Below are 20,058 nucleotides of genomic sequence, written 5' to 3'. Positions count from 1 at the left end.
AGCAGCAGCTGGCCTTGAGGACGGAGGAGGCCTCCTGAGACCACCAAGAGCAACCCCTGTGAGGAGGGGCTGCCGTCCCGCAGGCTGGGTGGGGGAGCCAAGGTCACACCTCCACGCAGTCACGACCTTGCCATAAGGGCCTGGCCACACCCGTGCCGTGCAGGATGCCCCAGGTGTCGGGCTGGCTCTGCTGCCAGGGGGGGGGGGGGGCTGAGACCACCTGCCTGGGCCACTAAGTTAACAGGAGGGCGTGGTGCTGGTAACCAGGCAATGGGCCCTGACTACCAAGGTCCAGAGGCCTGAGGGGGTGCGGCTGAAAGTGGGTGGAGCCCAGAGGGTGTCCTGGCACAGCTGGTGCTGCGATGGTGCCAGGGGAGGGTGCACCGCCCATTCAGGCAGGGCCACCGTGCCTGAGCCCCTCAGAACGAAGGTCGGAGCCACATCAGGGTGAGAGAATTCGAACAGGTCAAGATGGAGAGCAAAGGAACTGGGGTAGATTGCTGTCCTTGGTCTCAGCCAAGGGCTTCGAAGCGCCTGGGCCAGCTCTGGGCAGGGTGCTCATGGGCTTCTGGGGCAGAAGGGCACCCGGCTCAGCCTGAGAGGAACAGACTGAGCCACGGCCCTCTACAGGCTGGCCCGTGTCACCCTCGTGGAGGTTTAATGGTCCCATTTTACAGATGAGGAAACCGAGGCTCAGAGGGAGGGAGCTGTGAGTGGGTGGGTGGGATTTGAACCGAGCCTGGAGATTCCAGCACCCACACTCTCTCCAGGGCACCAAGGTGGCTGAGGACGGTGCAGGGGAGACGTGGACCGAGGACGGTGCAGGGGAGACGTGGACCGAGGACGGTGCGGGAGAGACGTGGACCGAGGACGGTGCTGGGTAGACGTGGACCGAGGACGGTGCTGGGTAGACGTGGACCGAGGACGGTGCAGGGGAGACGTGGACCAAGGACGGTGCGGGGGAGACGTGGACCGAGGACGGTGCGGGGGAGACGTGGACCGAGGACGGTGCAGGAGACGTGGACCGAGGACGGTGCTGGGTAGACGTGGACCGAGGACGGTGCTGGGTAGACGTGACCGAGGACGGTGCGGGAGAGACGTGGACCGAGGACGGTGCTGGGTAGACGTGGACCGAGGACGGTGCTGGGTAGACGTGGACCGAGGACGGTGCGGGAGAGACGTGGACCGAGGACGGTGCGGGAGAGACGTGGACCGAGGACGGTGCGGGGGAGACGTGGACCGAGGACGGTGCTGGGTAGACGTGGACCGAGGACGGTGCGGGAGAGACGTGGACCGAGGACGGTGCGGGAGAGACGTGGACTGAGGACGGTGCAGGGGAGACCTGGGTGCTTGAGAGGTGGTCCCTGCTGAGTAAACACCCGGGATCCTGCCATCTGCCAACACCGGGCTCCATCACTCCAACCTCCCCAAAGGGAAGATCAACTCCAACCAACTCTGCTCCCTACAAACGTGTCTGGCCTGGGAACCGGGAGCCGCTCCTAATTTCTGCTCTGCCCCGCAGGCCGCGTGACTGGAGGAAACCAGGTTTCTCCAGGCCTTCCCCGGAGCAGGAGGGACAGAAGGGTCCTTCCACCAGCCCTGCTGGTTCTGGGAGGGGACACCATGGTTACAGGGGCCACACCAACCCCCGCACCTTCCCATGCCTGCAACAGTGGGCGCCGGCTGGGACGCCTCCCTGGCGGGGGCTGCCTCACCGCTCCGCACTGGAGCTGAAGGTCACTGGGACACCGCACTCTGGGGTGGGGAGGCTGAGTCCAGCCAGGCGGTGGCCGTAGCCGCTGACATCAGCGCTATCCTGGGCGCCTGCCTCCTGCCCCGCGCTGCCCGCTCTGCCGGCCTGAACTCCTCACCCCAGGCAGCTGCTCCCCTGGGGCCGCCTGAGAAGGGCTGACAGGGCCAGCAGGGGTGCTCGGGGACCGAGGTCTCCCACGAGAGGGCTGGCCAGCCCCCAGACTCCCCAAGGTCCTGCAGTTGTTCCGAGCCCAGCTTGTGTCCCCGGCAGCACCTCCCTGCAGGCGAGCCTGTGTTCGGGGCTCAGCGTCCTCTTCTGCAAAGTGGGGGCCACAGCGCCAGCGCGGGGACCTTAGCTCACAGGACCCCAACCAGCGCCTCCACTATTCCGGTTTCCCGGCTGTGGGGAGAGAACTGGCTTCTCCACCCCCACATCCAGGGCCGCCAACCTCCACACAGCCCCCCAAGCCCGCTAAGCCAGCCTGGGGGCCCGTGTCTGGGCCCGGCGCTGTGCCCTGGCCGCCCTCACACCTGCAGCCGCGAGGTGGAAAATCCAATTTGCTCCCGCACCTCCTGCAGACCACCCCGGGCCCAGGCAGCCAGCAGCCACTGTGGGAAGCTGAGGAGGTGGGTGGGGGCGTCTGCCAACCCCCCTGCCAGGCTGCACTGCCCGCACCTCATTGGTCCCTGGGGAAGAAAGCGCTTCACAGAATCCGAAACACTCTGAAACAGCCTCTGGGACAAAGCGGCCTGGATGAAACATTCAGACGCCACCCCTCCCAGCCAGGCCTGGGCCTGGGTGTGGGGGAGGGGCAGGGGCTCCCTCTCCCTGCCCAGTGAGGTCCTGAGCCCCTGGGGACCTAGGAGGGGTGGTGCTGACCCCAGCGCTGTGCTGCCAGGACCTCCGCCTGCCTGCTGGGCACCCACTCCCCACAGCAGGGGCTGCCTCCTGCCCTCTGCCCCCCTCCTGTTTAGGGGCGTCTCCCCCACTAACCCCTCACTCTGGCAAGGTGCGGGGAGCCTTTATTCCTGCCCGTCCCCAGCTGGGCGTCAGGAGGCAGAGGTCGGATCTCGGAGCTGCAGGGGCCTCAGAGCTGCCTCCAGCCCCTCCGATGTTTCCAGAAGGCCCGGGCTGTGCGCCTCTCGGGGAGGGAGGGGCCGGCCCCACACAGATCACTCCCGGACCACCCCCATCGCGGTTCACGCCAGGCCGACCTCAACCAGCACACGCACAGGGAGCATCCAGGCTCTCACTCACTCACACTCACACCCCAGGGCCAGAGAGATGCCTCCCAGCCCCAGATGGAGAGACCCACAGCCAGCGGGCTTAGCAGGGGCAGTTTATTAGGGCGGCGCAGCCAAGGCCGGAGCGAAGGTGGCGGGTCAATGCCCAGGTGGGAACAGGCAGGTGTAAGGTCTCCGGGGTCCATGCAGGCCAGGTGACAGCATCAACCTGCAAAACAATAGGCTCCATGAACCCCTACTGAGAAGGGAGTTCAGGTGCAGCGGCAACCAGCCTGGCTCTTCCCAACATGCCACCCCCCACAGGAGCCACCACCCTCCATGAGAGCCACCACCCTCCACGGGAGCCACCACCCTCCACGAGAGCCACCCTCCACGGGGGCCACCCTCCATGGGAGCCACCACCTTCTATGGGAGCCACTCTCCACAGGAGCCACCACCCTCCACGGGAGCCACCACCCTCCACGGGAGCCACCACCTCCACGGGAGCCACCACCCTCCACGGGAGCCACCACCTCCACGGGAGCCTGCAGCCTTCTCAGGAGTCAGGACTGTTAGAACAGCACTCACTCCCCTGGGGCTGGGCCAGGCAGTCAGAAGGTGGCAAAACCGTGCCAACTTGGGATGGGCCCTGGGGAGGTGGGCCCATTTCACAGAAGAGGAAACAGGCCCTGAGAGGGAAGTGGCCACCGGGCCAGCATGGACTCAGGCAGCCAGGCTCAATGCTGCCGCTGACGCCGCTCCCAGCTGGTGTCCTTGGGCAAGCCCCCACCCTGACATTCCCACACCGACCCTTTTGGTTCATGTGTACCCTCCTCTCAGGCAACAACTATGCCCCGGGCACCCCTGTGCCCTGTCAGGGAGACGGCTGGTGAACCCCAGGCAAGCTACCCCAGCCGCCACTCTGGGCCCTCAGCTCTGTGGCAGAGCCATGAGTTGCTAGCAGTTCTTGCCCAGCCCGGGAGTGCTCAGAGGGTCAGTGAGCCACTCTGTGACCAGGGTCTGGACCCAGAGTGTGACCAGACCATACATGGGTCCGCCCTGAGCACGGCCCTGATTGGTGGGGGCCAGACCACCCCATGCTGTCCTGGCTGCAGGGTGATGGTGGCAGGCCTTCTGGACGGAGCACAGCCACTTAGAGCTGGGGCCGAGCTCACCGGCGTCCTAGGGGGACGCTGCCCACCTGCATGACGTCAGTGTCCCTCAGACATGCCATTTTCTCATCCGCTCACCACTCCACCAAAGGGCACCAGCCACCCTCCCTTGCTGAGGAAATTCGGCCGCCAGGGAGATCCAAGTCCAGGCCTGCAGACACCCCATCCTGCTGATGGGCTGACACCAGCTCATGGGCTCTGACACGTTGCCTGTCGCCCTCCTGGATCGAGGCTGAGTGGGGGTCAGTCCCGGATGGGAGGGAAGGTCCCGAGGCCAGTTCTGGGGCTGGGGCGACACCAGTGTGCACACGTTCTGTGGTGCTTGCTGGTAATACTCTAAATAGCTTATTAGAAATTAATATTTAATTCTCTTCTGTGGATTTAGCTTAATTATTCAATTTATTATTGCAATTACCAAGAAGCTCCTGGAAGCAAAACTGCTTGCTTTGAGCAGGGAGACAGTTGGGGGGTCTTTCGAGTGCACCCCGATCTTCGGATGCTTGTCTCCCTGTCCTTACCCTGGGGCCTCCTGGACCACCGAGGCCTCTCCGGCAGCAGGACCCTCTCCTCCGCCAGGACGGCCTGAGGACGGCCCCTCTGTGCGCTCCTCCATGGGTCAGGTCCCTGCATCGAAGGGGCCCTGAAGTAGGGCCACACTTCCCTGACAGCCCCAAGTGCAGAAGGATGACCCCGCGATGCCACTTCTGAGTCAGCACCCCCATCTGTCCGCGTGCCGGCTCTGCCATCTGCACCTCCGTGGGGGCTGCGGTGACGACCCAGGGAGGTGATCCCCATGTGAAGCCCTACTAAGCGCTCAAAGAACAGAAGATACGCATGCGGATCACAGCTGTCTCCTGCCCTTCCAGGAGGGGGCACCTAGAGGACACTCCCTCCAGGCCTCATGCACCGGCACACACATGCAGTCACACACAGACACACGCACACACAGAGGCACACACACAGACACACACACACAGACACACACACACAGACACACAGAAGTGCACACAGACACAGGCACACACAGACACACAGAGGCACACACGCACACACGTGCAGTCACACGCAGACACACAGAGGCACACACGCACACACATGCTGTCACACAGACAGGCGCACACACGCACACACATATGCAGTCACACAGACATGTCCTCACACACCTACAGACACACACATGCAGACACAGAAGTGCACACGTGCACAGACATGCCCATACACACACACACACACATGCACATGCACACATGTGCAGCCACACAGAGACATGCCCACACACACCCACAGACACGCACACACACAGAAGTGCACACACATACAGATATGCCCAGACACATGCACACACAGACAGGCGTGCATACATGCACACGTGCAGACACACATGTAGTCACATGCACATGCACAGAAGTGTGTGGATAAAGCTCCCCATCAGGCTTCCCAAAAAGGAATCACGGCTCCAAGGCTGATATTTTGTGGCTTTCAGAAACATTCACTGTGACTTGCTGTGAGCTTCCATTTAGCCCCTTAAATTTTTCTGCTCATGAAAATGCTTCATTGCTGACTGCAGACACTGACTGTTGACTGAGGCCCGGCCTGTGGCGTGGCAGGGAGCGGCTGGTACACCGGCACCCACCTGTCCACACGCGCCCTCGCGTTCACCCTCCACACGCTGGGCCATGCTCAGCGACCACCGAGAGCTCACGTCCCGCAGGGCCCACAGACCAGTCCACAGCCGTCACGTCCAACGTGGAAGAGGTCCTGGCGGTGCAGGCCCTGCAGCCGTGGGCTCCGGGATGGTGGGGTGGGAGGCCCCCAGGCCCCAAGGACTTACTTCCTTCTCCAAGGTCCCTCCAGCTCCTTCCCCAAAAGAGCCGAGACTCACACCCCAACTATCAGACAATCGGGCTGCAGACTGTCCGCTTGCCTGGTCTTCAAGGTCTGGGACTGAGCCACCAGGCCGGGGGCACAGGCCCTCCACTCCTGCTTCCCTGAAGACTTGCTGCCTGGCGACAGGGCGGAGCTCTGACCTCCGGACACCCCGGGGTGTGGGCAACACGGGGACTCAGAACCACAGCCCCTGCTCCTCCATCCTGCACACTGGGACTCCCTGGAACCTTCATCACAGGTCCCCTCACCAAGAGACCGGCCTGGGGGTGCTGCGGAAGCAGCTGGCCTTTCCTGAGGGGGAGGAGAGACGCCCCGAGAGCCCGGCTGAGGCCAGGAGCTCAGCTCAGCTGGGATGGGCAGCTGTGTCCTGTATTGTCCCAGATGCCGCCAGACCGAGGACGCCCAATCCTAACACAGACTCAGTCACACGAGCCCTGACCCTGGTCACACCCGAGCCCTGACCCTGGTCACACACGAGCCCTGACCCTGGTCACACACGAGCCCTGGCCTCTGTCACAGGCGGACCTCTGACCCTGGTCACACACGAGCCCTGACCATGGTCACACCCGAGCCCTGACCCTGGTCACACACGAGCCCTGACCCTGGTCACACACGAGCCCTGGCCTCTGTCACAGGCGGAGCTCTGACCCTGGTCCTGGAGCAGTTTCACATCAGCTGTAATTGAGTCCAGGGCCTCGCAGGCGCATGAGGCTCACTGGGCACTGGCCTCCCCACTTTGCAGACTCTGGGCACGTGCCCTGTTCTTGGGCCCACATGGTGGCAATGCTGCCCCCACCCCGGCCCCCGTGAGTGCCCGTCCTGACCGCCCCCAGGCCCTGCGAGCTCCCGGCTGGGGCAGTGAGCAGAGATGAGCCCAGGCAGGGGTGCAGCCCGGGCGCCCGGCTGAGGTGCCCGGGGTGGGGGGGCCTCCCCTCTCACTGCCGTGGGCACATGCACCCAGCTCCCCACGCCAGGGAGCCTGAGCTTCCCTGCAGAGACCGCTCTTCTCTGCGGAAATAATAACCCCCCACGTTTAAATAGAGCCTCTCCTTCCTCAAAGTGCTGTTTATATTTAGACGTCTGCCTTTGTCCTCAGCGACTCAGCAGAGAGGGAGACAGGGTCACGCCCGCCCCTTCTCGGCAGGAGACTGTCCGGGGAGGGTCTCCAGGTCCCACAGAGCCCCTGGCAGGTGGTGCTGGGGTGGGCCAGTGTCTCTCTCAGCTAACAGAAGTGCCTACGTGGGCTCAGCCCGGGGTCTGAGCTGCCCGGGCCCCCCTTTCTCCCAACGCTGCTCTCTTAGCTACTGGAGCCAAAGTTCCCTCCTCTTGCCGCCTGTGACCAAGGGCCACATAAGTGGCCACTGGCTGGCCACGTGGCCTGGCCGCAGCCTGCGTCCCCTGGAGAGGACTGGGGCACTGCTCACACCAGGCTGCTGCAGTGGGGACCCCAGGGAAGGGCACAGCTGCCCCCACTGGTCTGCGGGAGCAGGCACGGGACCCCTGGACCCAGAACCCACCCCTGAGCTTCCCTCTGGCACGGGAGGGTCAGGCAGCGGGGCTGGGCCTGGGCGGGGTGCAGAGTGGCGGCAGCCCGTGGCCCTGACTGATCAGCCTCGGGAAGGGGAGGGGCGGGGACCTCGGGAGAGGGTTCCGGCTGGAGGAGCCAGGACGCCCTCCCACCGCTGGGCCTGCGAGCGGAGCTAGTCCCACCCCAGGCACAGGAGAAGGGGAAGGCCCCTCCCCCACTGCAGGGCTGCCAGGGCCTTGTCAGCTGGGCACCCGAACACCCTCCCAGCCCCCTCCTCCCCACGACCCCTCCCTGGCACCTGTCCTGCCTCCCTGCCAGCCTCTTCTGACCCTTCTTCTGACCTCAGCACGTGAGGGCACCGGACAGGGCCCACTGCCTGGCATTCTAGGGAAAGCCACGGTCCTCTGCATCCCCCAGCCCAGGGCTCCGTGGGCTGGGACCCGCCCATCGAGGGAGGCGGAGGATGGGCCCAGGTCATACACCTGCACAGGGCTGGCTGACAGCCGTGAGCCCCTCCCCCGCCCTCCTGGCCCCCATCGCCCACACTCAGTGCCAACCAGAGCTAGCGCCTTACTCTTCTGGGGCGTCCCAGCCCAGCCTTGGGGACAGAGTCGCCCAGCTAAGCCACCTCTGAGTTCCTCATACACAGAAACTGTGAGGTCATGTCCGAGGTTGTTTTGGGACAATCGGTTTCGAGCTAATTGTTACCCAGAAATAAGGTGCTCAGACACCTGCTGAACATGCAGGAGGCTCCGCATTGTCACTCAGGGCCCCCCCCTGCTCTGCCCCATCGAGTCCGGCTCCAGTTCCCGCCCAGGGCCCCATGCTCTGGGAACACCCACTCCCCAGCCCTGTTCTCAGTGAGGCTCCCTGACTAACTCTCCCCATCGGGGGCCTCGCTCCCTCCCCGGGGCTCCCAGCACATGCCCACCACTCAACCCCACTGTTCTGCTCCTGACTTCCCAGGGAAACGGCCAGCTGTGACCTCAGGAAGTCAGTGACACATAAAGCGAGCTTCAGGTTGGCCTGCCCCACGGCTGTGAGTTCCAGGAAAAGAGGGCCCCTATCTGCTGTGTCCACTGCTGAGCCACCTGGCCCAACCTGGGCCTGACACAGAGGAAGATGGATGGGTGGGTGGATGGATGGATGGATGATGGATGGATGAATGGATGGACAGATGAATGAATAGATGGATGGATGGTGGATGGATGGTGGATGGATGGATGGATGGATGGATGGACAGATGGGTGGATAGATGGATAGATGGATGGTGGATAGATGTATGGATGGATGATGGATGGATGAATGGATGGACAGATGAATGAATAGATGGATGGATGGTGGATGGATAGATGGTGGATGGATGGATGGACAGATGGGTGGATAGATGGATGGATGGATGGTGGATAGATGTATGGATGGATGATGGATGGATGAATGGATGGACAGATGAATGAATAGATGGATGGATGGTGGATGGATGGTGGATGGATGGATGGATGGATGGACAGATGGGTGGATAGATGGATAGATGGATAGATGGATGGATGATGGATGGATAGATGATAGATGGATGAAGGATGGATGGACAGATGGATGGATGGATGATGGATGAATAATAGATGTATGATGGATAGATGGATGGATGAATGGATGGATGGATGAATGCATGGATGGATGGTGGATGGATGATGGATGGTGGATAGATGATGGATGATGAATGGGGGTGATGGATCAAGGAGGGCTGGGTGGATGAATGAAATGAGGATGCATGGAAAGACGGATGACTGGGTGATGGAGGAACGGATGATGTGGGGAAAGGTGGGGAACTTACCACAGGTGGCATCACTTTCGAATAGAAGTGGCAATGATGAGGATGATGACGAGCAGAATGGTGACTCCAGCCGACAGGAAGTAGCACTTGATCTTGCGTCTCTGGAGCTAGGAGAGAGAAAGACATTGTTGTGTTTCGACCCCCAGCCTCCCATCCTGGGGTGGGGCACTTGGCTGGTGCCCACTGGGGACTTTGGGCAGGGTCTAGGCAGAACCTGTCCCTTGGAAGGGGCTCTTCCCTGGGCTGGCACACAAGCTCATTCAAGAACTGCTCTGGGCTGGCTTGGAGCCAGGCCCCAGGCAGAAGACGGCCCCGCTCCAGGGCAGCCGGGCCTGGTGTGGTTCTCGGTAGTCACACCTCTCAGTGCTTTGGTTTCTCCCGCACACACAGGGTGAAGCCACAGCTCCAGGGGACATCTGAAAGCCTTAAGATGATGCACGGAGGGCACGCAGCCTGGGTCCGGCAAATATCAGACACGTGGTCTTCACCAGTCTTACTGTTCCTGTATAGTGTTGGGTTATTACTTCAGCAAGCTCTGGGCCCCACCATCAAAGGCTCCATGGGGAAAAGACACAGATTTGGGCCAGGGACTCATCAGGGAGGGGCTGAGAGGTCATGTGAACAAAGCGAGGCCTCATCTAGGTCCCAAGGGGGTATCGGACTCCCAGGCAGGCGGGGAGGTGGGAGGCAAGGGATCAGGGAGAACTAGGGCAAAATGGGAGATGAAAATAATCGGGTAAGTCACCGAGTGGCTGGAGTGGGGGTGGGGGAAGGGAACGGGGGATGGATGAGACCGGCCTGCAGGACATGGAGGGTTTTGGACAGCACTCCTGAGATGCCAGCCAAGACTGTGAGAAACTATAGGCCAGAGTGACATGTTCAAGAGAGTGTTAGTGAAGAGGCCACTCGGAAGCAAACAAGAGAATGGGCAGGAAAAGGGAGATGAAACAGGGCAAAGGGTCAGGAGGAAGACTGACCCATGGAAAGATGGGGCCCAGAGCAGAAGAGGAGGGTTGGGGGAACAGAGGCAAGACCAGAAGGCCAATTCTTAGAACCTCGTTGTGACCAGATATGTGAGGGAAACAGAAGCCAAAGATGAGTCCCCAGGTTGCCCATCTGAGTCATTAGGTGGATGCTGGGGCTGGTCATTCATTCATCCGCCCATTATTCCACCCACCCATCCTCCCTCTACACATCCACTGATCCATGCACCCATCCATCCACCCACCCATCCATCCACCCACCCATCCACCATCCATCCACCCACCCATCCTCCATCCACCCATCTATCTACCCATCCATCCACTCACCCTCTATCCATCCACTCACCCTCTATCCACCCACCTATCCATCCATCCACCCACACACCCACCCATCCTCCATCCATTATTCCACCCACCCATCCTCCATCCACCCATCTACCCATCCATCCACTCACCCTCTATCCACCAACCTATCCATCCATCCACCCACCCATCCTCCATTCATTATTCCACCCATCCATCCACCCACCCATCCTCCATCCATCCTCCCACCCATCTTCCATCCATCCCCCCACCCATCCATCCTCACACCCACTGACCCACACACCCATCCTCCCATGTACCCGCTTTCTCAAGGTGGCTCTCAAGTGGAGGTTCGGATTGAAGCACAGCAAGGCAACCATGAGGAAGGGAAGACATTGTTGGGGACAGGGTTCCTGAGGGGTTGGTGTTCCTGGAGTAGGTGGGACTGAACAGGGGTTTAGGGGTTGATGTCCACAATGAGTTTTGGGGTAAGGACCCAGATCCTGCTCTAGAGTAGTGTCTCAGACCTGTTGGGCACTGGTTGGATGACCAGGCCACCCCAGTGACCTCAGTGTCATCCCAGTTGGGGAGGGACCACGCCCCAGCCCAAAGATCAGCTATCATCAGTCGGCCCTGCTTCCCAGCCCTGTGCTCCAGGCCAGGACACTGGGCTCAGAGGCTATGTGCCCTGCCCAGATGGTGTGGGCACATCTGAGGCTCAGGTCTGCCTGCCCTCCTGCTGCCGTCCTGAGTCACACTGCTGGGGGGCTTGCCAGCTGTGTGCAGGAGGGGCATGGAGGGCCAGGACGGGGCCCAGAGTAAATCAGCCCATCTAAGAACCCACAGCTGTGGGTGAGCGGGCACTCGGAAGCCACAGCCGTCTGGGCAGGGGGAGAGCTCAGGGTCCAGCCACAGGAAAGGGGCCCTGAGCCCCAGAGCACGTCAGGACCCAGGCGGCACCCGCGGTCCGGGGCTGGGCCTGTGGCCGGTCTTCAACCCCAGACCTGGCCAGGCCGCGTGGATTCGCTCACCTCCCCCTCCCCCTCATCCAGCCCTGGGAGCTGAAGTGACCAGCCCGAAGCCACCGGCCGGTGAACCGCTGAGCAAGACGAGCCCAGCAGCAAAGACTTGGTCGCGGTCCCCAGGCTCACAGACGGCGTGCCTCCCGCCCGCCCATTCCCTGAACAAAGACCCAAGCGAACCGAGCCCCAGTGAGTCTGCCCGGATCTGGGTGCCCAGGGGAGCCAGCGGGGGTCAGGCAGGTCTGGCTTCAAACCCCGGCCTGACCGTGTGACCTGGGCAAGCCGGCCCGGCTCTGCCACCAGCGAGGCCCAGGCAGGGCCCAGCCAACTGCTCTCACTCCCACCACCTGCCCACCTGCCCACCTGCCCACCTGCCCACCTGGTTCACATCAACCTGCTGGGCCCTGGTGTCAGCCTCCGGCTGAACAGCAGCAGCGAGCTCCTGAGCGGGTGTGTGATCACACTGGGCCTGTCCCTCTTTGGTCCCTCCTGTCTGTCCTCCACCCCCAGCCCAGGCTGAACAGAGGAGGGGACACGAGAGCCACGGCAGCAGCGCAGGGCCCGGGCCGGAGTGGAGTGGACCTCAGAGAGGCAGGCAGGCCGCCGGCGAGGAAGGCAGAGGCCCTCCCAGGACCCTCCAAGCCTATGATCAGCTTCCACCAGGCCAGCCCCTTCCAGCCCCTTCCCCCCCACCAGCAAACCTCACTGGGCCTCCCCAGTGACTTCAAGGGGAAGAGGAGGGCGGGGCGGCCACAGGCAGGGCCGGGCCAGATGCTCTAGCCGGGACATATGGTGGGAGCGGAGCCAGCCCCTCCTGGCACACAGCGGAGCCCCTCCCTCGGGCCTCTCTGCCCCAGCTCCTGCAGCCCCTGCCAGGGGAGGAGCTCCCGCAGCCCCTGCAGACCTCATCTCAGGGCAGCCCCGCAGCAGGAGGCAGGGGGGGGCCCAGGCCACACCTCGCTGCACCAGGAGCACCTCGTGAGTGGGAGCCCCTCCCCAAGCTCCAGGAGCAGGCGGCCATCCCTGCACACAGCCTCGACGGACGGGCTGACCTTTCCGACTCCTGGATGAAAATGTATTGAGCATATGGGGGACCTTCTGGGGAAGCATGGAGGAGACTATCTTAAGGAGGCAGGAGTTTTCCTGGTAAATATCACTGTGGCTGACCAGGGAGGGGCCTTGAAAGGCCACCCGGGGTGCTCAGCACTGCACAACCCGTCTTTAGGAGGGCCCGGGACCCAGGCAGGGCACCGGATGGATGGACGGATGGATGGATGGATGGACAGAAGGACGGATGGATGGATGGAAGGATGGATGGATGGATGGACGGATGGACAGACGGACGGATGGAAGGATGGATGGATGAATGGACGGATGGACAGATGGAAGGATGGATGGATGGATGGATGGACAGAAGGACGGATGGATGGATGGAAGGATGGATGGATGGATGGACACACAGACGAATGGAAGGATGAATGGACGGATGGACAGATGGAAGGATGGATGGACGGACGGACGGATGGATGGACGGACGGACGGACGGACGGACGGATGGACGGACGAATGGATGGATGGACAGACAGATGGATGGCTGGATGGACAGATGAATGGATGGATGGACGGATGGACAGATGGATGGACGGATGGATAGATGGATGAATGGACAGAAGGACGGATGGACGGACGGATGGATGGATGGACGGATGGATAGATGGATGGATGGACGGATGGACGGATGGATGGATGGAAGGATGAATGGACGGATGGACAGATGGAAGGATGGATGGATGGACGGACGGACGGATGGATGGATGGATGGATGGACAGATGGATGGATGGACGGAAGGACGGATGGATGGATGGATGGAAGGACGGAAGTGCCCATGTCCACATCAGCAGGCAGGGACAGGCTGTGGGGATGCCCCGTGCTGACCTGAGATGGGCCTCACAGGCTGGACGGTGCCACCAGATTCCTGCGTGAGCCCTAACCCCAGGCCCCAGAATGGGACCTGACTTGTTGAGGGGCCTTCGTGGAGGTGATCAGTGAGAGTGGGGTCACGAGGCCTGACCTGATCTCACTGGCACCCTTATGAGGGGTCGTTTGGACACAGGGCACGGGGAGAGCGCCATGGGAACCTGCGGACTGAGGACAGGGGCCGCAGAAGGAGCCAGCCCCGCTGCCGCTGGATCTCAGACCCTGGCCCAGAACCTGAGGCCATCAATGTCCTTGTCTCAGCCGCCGAGTGGGAGAAGGTCACAGCCAGCAGACCAGCCCCGGTCCATCTCCCCCGCCGACCCTGGGAGTGACTCCAGGGTGGTGAGCCCCTGCGCCGGGCGTGTCCAGGCAGCCAGGAGCCGAAGGTCGCCCTCTGGGAACCAGGCGGGGAACAACCAAGTGCCCGCCCTCTGCCCAGGTCCCGCTCCCATGGGGTGTCGCAAGGCACCGGGGACCGCACTCCACAGACAGACACTCCCAACAGAGCCGCCCTGTCCTGACACCCAGGCAGGCTCTCCTGCCCTCGCTCCCCACACTCTGGGTGTCCCCACATCTGCTGGGACTAATTACTTAGAAGTGCCGGCCCTCAGCCCTCACTGGAAAGGCTGGTGGGGAGCCAATTAACCTAAATTACGCTCTTGATTGGGGCCCAATTAGTGTCATCCGCCGGGGTCAGAGGCATCCCTGTGTGGCGGTTGTTGAGTCAGCTCACCAGCTGGGGAAGGGCTCCCCCTTCCAAGCCCCCGGGCCTGCTTCCAGCCGCCCCCAGGGGCTGAGCCCACGGGCTGGGCCCTGCCGTCCCATCCCGTCCCTGCCCTGTGGCCCTGCACGGCTCCTCCCTCTGCCTCTGCCTCCAGGATGGCTCCCCCAGCCCCCAGTTCCCGCTGCACAAAACGTGCCTTCGCCGCCAGCTCAGCTCCTGCTCCCTCCCCCTAGGACACGAAGCTGGGATGTGTTCAGGGGCTACTGCCCCGAACCTGGCTTAACGGAAACAAGATGACCCACAGCGAGGTCCTGGGACGGCTCTGCGGACCCCGCCCTCAGGCCTCCAGGGGCTCCGTCCACCGTTCGGAAGGGGGGCCCTGCCTGTCAGTCCAACAGGCCCACACACGGGCCACCCTCTGCCTGGCGTCCCTTCCGTTGAGATGAGGGCGCCTGGCGCCTGGGAACAGCCAGTGGGGAGGGCGGGCCGGCAGAAGCACCCCTGGCAGAAGCCTGACCATCCCTGGGCACAGCCCCAGACAGCAGAGGGCAAGAGGTCACAGCTCTGAGACCCTCGGTGCTCTCCCCCCCGGGACCAAGGCTGTCCTCCACGGTGTCGCCTTCACCGCTCGGAGAGCCTGGGACTGGCAGAGTCCACGGGCAGCACCCCCGGCCCTGCTCACTGCCTGCCCCGTCTTCTCCGAAGACAAGAACACAGCTTCCAACCAGCCCTTCGTGCCCGCCTTACCTCACAGCAGCCATGTGGGGCCCCAAACGAGTCAGGGCGCCCTCTCACACAGGGTGGGAAACAGACACCCAGCCCCCACTCCCCCCCGTCCCGCAGCAGGGGCCAAGGGGAGGCTCAGGGATGGGAGAGCAGAGAGAAGGGAAGGGTGGGGGGGGTGAGTCTCCCTCCCCACCGTCTGCAGACGGGCACCCAGGCCATGGGCGCTGGTCCCTGAGGTCCTGGCGAGGTCCCAGCAGCTCAGAGAAGGGCAGCGACTCCCCTGGCACGCCCAGTGCTGGGACGGGGGGCACGTGGGTGCTGGACTTCGTTCCTCTGCCGCGAGGCCCCTGTGCCTCTGACCCCCAGGGACCCTGGTTCCCCAGAAGCCTCCCAGCCCCCACCCCATCCTCAGAAGCTGCTTCCCATGCAAATGTATTCAGAATACGTGACATTCAAAAACATCTATTTGTATATATTTAGACTCTATTTCAAAAGAATTATTCAGAATCAGAGCATTTGGGTAGATGGGTGTGGAATGGGTTGTTTTTTAAATGTTCGCATCAAAAATACCACGTTTGCTCACTGGGTCACAAATGCTAGAATTACTGAAACAGGCAAGTTACAAAATCAGGGCTGACTGTGGGGCTCGGTGTCCCGAGGACGGGCACGGGCGGCAGAGAGCTCAGCCGTCCCAGTGACTCACAGGCCTGAGCCCTCCTCTCCCGGCCCCGGGCCTCCTGCCAAACTCCGGGCCTGTGCCCAGGGGCTGCCCGGGCTGCTCAAGTCCCAGCCCGAAGGCCGTGTCCTGGCACCTGGAGAGAAGGGGATACTCTCTGTGATCAGGACCACGCCTTCAGGTGTGGTGGGACCAGCACGCAAGGACCCACAGGTGTGGTCAGAGCGGCCCGTCGACACCCCGGCACGGAGGCTGTTCCCAGAGTCCGCACAGATGCCCTTCTGTGCCACTGAGCGCCCACGGGGTGCCCAGGCCCCTCTGTGCCTGTTTCCTTATCCATGAGACAGGGTGACAACCAGGTCCTCTGGAATCAAGGGGGTGACATGCTGCAAACACGCACACTCTAGGGGACCGCACCAGAGTCTCCCAGGGACCCCACCCGTCGACTACGCAGAAGCAGGAGGAAACTGCAGACATTTCTCTCCAGCAGTGACAGGACGAGGCCGCTCCGTGGGCAGAGGGCTGGGGGACGGGGCTGCTCCGTGGGCAGAGGGCTGGGGGACGGGGCCGCTCCGTGGGCAGCGGGCTGGGGGACGGGGCCGCTCCATGGGCAGCGGGCTGGGGGACGGGGCCGCTCCGTGGGCAGCGGGCTGGGGGACGGGGCCGCTCCGTGGGCAGAGGGCTGGGGGACGGGGCCGCTCCGTGGGCTGGGGGCTGGGGGGACGGGGGCCGCTCCGTGGGCTGGGGGCTGGGGACGGGCCAGCTCCGTGGGATGGGGCTGGGGGGGCTGGGGAACGGGGAACGCTCCGCTGGGGCTGGGGACGGGGCCGCATCCGTGGGCTGGGAGGCTGGGGGACGAGGCCGATCCGTGGGCTAGAGGGTCTGGGGACGGGCCAGCTCCGTGGGCTGGGGGGGCTGGGGACGAGACGGCCGCTACGTGGGCAGATGGGCTGGGGGACGGCGGCACGCTCTCGTGGCATTGGGCTGGGGGACGGGGCCGCTCGCACCCCTAGTCGGCTGGGGGCTGGGGGCTGGGGCATAGCTACGTGGGCTGGGGGCTGGGGGACGGGGCCGCTCCGTGGGCTGGGCGGCTGAGGGGCCGGGGCGCTCCGTGGGCAGCGGGCTGGGGGACGGGGCCGCTCCGTGGGCAGCGGGCTGGGGGACGGGGCCGCTCCGTGGGCTGGGGGCTGGGGGACGGGGCCGCTCCGTGGGCTGGGGGCTGGGGGACGGGGCCGCTCCGTGGGCAGTGGGCTGGGGGACGGGGCCGCTCCGTGGGCTGGGGGCTGGGGGACGGGGCCGCTCCGTGGGCTGGGGGCTGGGGGACGGGGCCGCTCCGTTGGGCTGGGGGCTGGGGGACGGGGCCGCTCTGTGGGCTGGGGGCTGGGGGACGGGGCCGCTCCGTGGCAGCGGGCTGGGGGACGGGGCCGCTCCGTGGGCTGGGGGCTGGGGGACGGGGCCGCTCCGTGGGCAGCGGGCTCTGGGGTGTGGAACAGGAGGCTGTCCCGTGTCTTCTCCAGGGCAGGGTTGGGGCAAAGACCCATCTACTCAGACAACCGTGTGTTTACTTGTCCCCTGTCCCCTGTCCTGTCATTTGCCTGGGTCTCCATGTGTCTTACTTAGGGTGGTGGTGCCCATACTGCCCCATACGAGGAAGCCCGGCCACTTCATCCCATGAGGTGACAACCCAGGAGTCTTATTCCTGGTTCTTGTCCCCAACCTCACCAGCCTCCACCCTGGCAGAGAGCAGGAGGCACCAGGCCTCTGGCCTCTGTTACCCGCCCCTGCCCAGCAGCTCACACCGGCCGCTGCGTCCACCTGCACAGCTGGAGAATCTCACCCGCTCACCCCGTGCGCCTGCTCTGACCAGTGTCCAATCGACAGGGCTTGGGAAGTGAGGACATGTGGGCCGACGGAGATGCCAAACCCAGACAGACGTGGCCCCTCCGTGCACATGAGCCACTGATGATTATCGTTATTATTATTATTATCATCATCATTCCTCTGGCAAAGCGGAGTTCACCCCAGACTCTCACAGGGTCCACCATCAGGAAATCTGTACACAGCATTCGGCCCGTGAACAGATTAAAGGACAAAAACTAAATAGTCACCCAACAGGGTAAAAAAATATTTGATGAAACTGAACACTCATCCAGGATTTTAAAAGAAGACAACGCCCTCATCAAACCCTCGCAAACTTCCTCCTTCAGACAAGGAGCATCTAAAACAAATCAAAACTGATCCCCCTAACGGGGCAACGCTGGACGCGACCCTCATGAGATGAGGAGCCAAACAAGGGCGGCCCTGTCGCTGCCGCGGCGCGTGCCCGGCTGCCTGCCCAGCACCGAGGTGGGGAAGAGAAGCCGCAGGCAGGAGTGTGGACAGTGGGAAGGAGCCCGCTGTCACCAGGCATAACGGGATCATCATCAGAGGAAACCGAAGATTCGTAGGCCAAGGATCAGAAACGATTAACATTTGGCTGCCTGAACACTCCCGTCACAGATCCATGCGCATCTCCACACCAGCCCGGCTGCCACGTAAGCCACTTATAGAGACAAACACACAGTCTGCGTTCAGGAACAAGGCTTTAAAAAGAGCTGAAGGCTATATATATCTGGAGAGAACCCTCGTTCAAGTGTATTAAGACACGAACACGTTGGAAGACACAAATGCCCAGCCCAGTGGACACCAGCTCTCAGCAGATCCACGCAGCCGATGCGGCCACAGCTGAAGCACCAACAGGGCTGTTTCTGGGACCTGAGGGCTTCTCAAAGTGACACACACGGCCAAGGGCCAGGGCGAGTCACGGGACAGTGGGGTGCCGGTGTCTCCCTCCCAGACAACATCACTTAGCACAAAGCTGGGGTGATGGAGACCATGAAGGATGCAAGGAGCCTGGGCGGGGACCAGACAGACACCCCACGTGGGAGCTGACCTCAGACAGAGCCAGCCGGGCAGCGGGACAGGAGCTCCCCCTGTGGTGCAGGGCAGGGCTGCCCCGCGGACCATGTGCAAGGCTGAACTGAAGTCCTCAGACTAGATGTGGAGAGCTCACAGTTCTCACAGGACCCCCAGCCATCTGGAGACCCCCCAAGGGAGGTCACAGGGAAAGTATCCCCGGGGATGAGGTCTGCATCCCAGAAAACCAACCTAGTGTCCACACCTAGATGAGAACACGTGCTCACCTGTGTGCATGTGTGTTTGAGTGTGTGTGTACATTAGAAGGAAACAGACACTCCAATCTTTGAAATGGGCAAAAGGCATGAACAGACTTCTAACAGCAAAGGAAACCCACGTGAACAAGTGAAAGATCCCACCTCCTTAGTAGTCGGAAATGTGACCGAAGACCTCAGTCAGAGCCTATTTCCACCCGCACTGGCCAAAGCTGCAGACTCTGCGAATCCTCAGCAGATAGTGCTCAGGTGTCACTGGTGAGACTGGGACAGCTCACCGCCACTGTGGGAACTACTGCGGCGTCACCTGATAAAGTTGAACCATCCACACCCCCGACCCCATAACCCAGTGCTAATTGTGCGGCAGACAGACCCTCCCTCCCACTCCGAGGCAGACAGAGCCCACGGCAGACAGTGTCCACGGCAGAGCCCACGGCAGACAGTGTCCACGGCAGAGCCTATGGCAGACAGTGTCCACGGCAGACAGAGCCCATGGCAGACAGTGCCCACGGCAGTGTCCACGGCAGACAGAGCCCACGGCAGACAGTGTCCACGGCAGAGCCCATGGCAGACAGAGCCCACGGCAGACAGAGCCCATAGCAGACAGAGCCCACGGCAGACAGTGTCCACGGCAGAGCCCACAGCAGACAGTACCCACGGCAGACAGTGTCCGTGGCAGACAGAGCCCACGGCAGAGCCATCTGGCAATAGGCTGGGAACACACTCTGTCCCTGTTGAGAAGAGAATGGATTTCACGCATCAGTAGAAACTGAGCCTCCGCTCTGCACAATCACGTGAATCCAGAGCCTTGAAGAGAAGTGTGTTTTGAAAGAACGCGAACAGCTCGATTTTATGGCTAAAACTGAAACAAGCGAAAGCAACAACACACCGTTTAGCAATGGACACATTTCTCCAGCAGGTTCTGCATGAAACCATGCGAGCTGTTCCGCACTTCATACAGGACGGTGGCCGACAGCATGGGACTCAGGGAACGGCTTCAGCTGGCTGGATGGGGGTCGGGCTGTGCTCCCACGGATGCTCGCTGAGAACTCCGGTTGTCGGTTGGATGTTCAAGCGGC

At 62.4% G+C, this 20,058-nt stretch overlaps 1 protein-coding gene across 1 annotated transcript in view; it reads right to left on the bottom strand.

Moving 5' to 3' along the window:
* Window positions 1-3,087: 3,087 nt before the first annotated feature.
* Window positions 3,088-20,058, bottom strand: part of TSNARE1 (t-SNARE domain containing 1) — a 75,208-nt gene continuing 58,237 nt past the window's right edge. Inside the window, 2 exon segments of the mRNA XM_036281307.1 lie at window positions 3,088-3,205; window positions 9,398-9,504. Coding sequence (XP_036137200.1) covers window positions 9,409-9,504 — 96 coding nt within the window. The 3' untranslated portion in view covers window positions 3,088-3,205; window positions 9,398-9,408.

This window comes from Molossus molossus, unplaced genomic scaffold (assembly GCF_014108415.1).
Source record: "Molossus molossus isolate mMolMol1 unplaced genomic scaffold, mMolMol1.p scaffold_m16_p_33, whole genome shotgun sequence".
NCBI classification, from domain to species: domain Eukaryota; kingdom Metazoa; phylum Chordata; class Mammalia; order Chiroptera; family Molossidae; genus Molossus; species Molossus molossus.
Note: the sequence above shows the minus strand (reverse complement) of the source record. Positions and strands in the feature narration are given on the sequence as shown.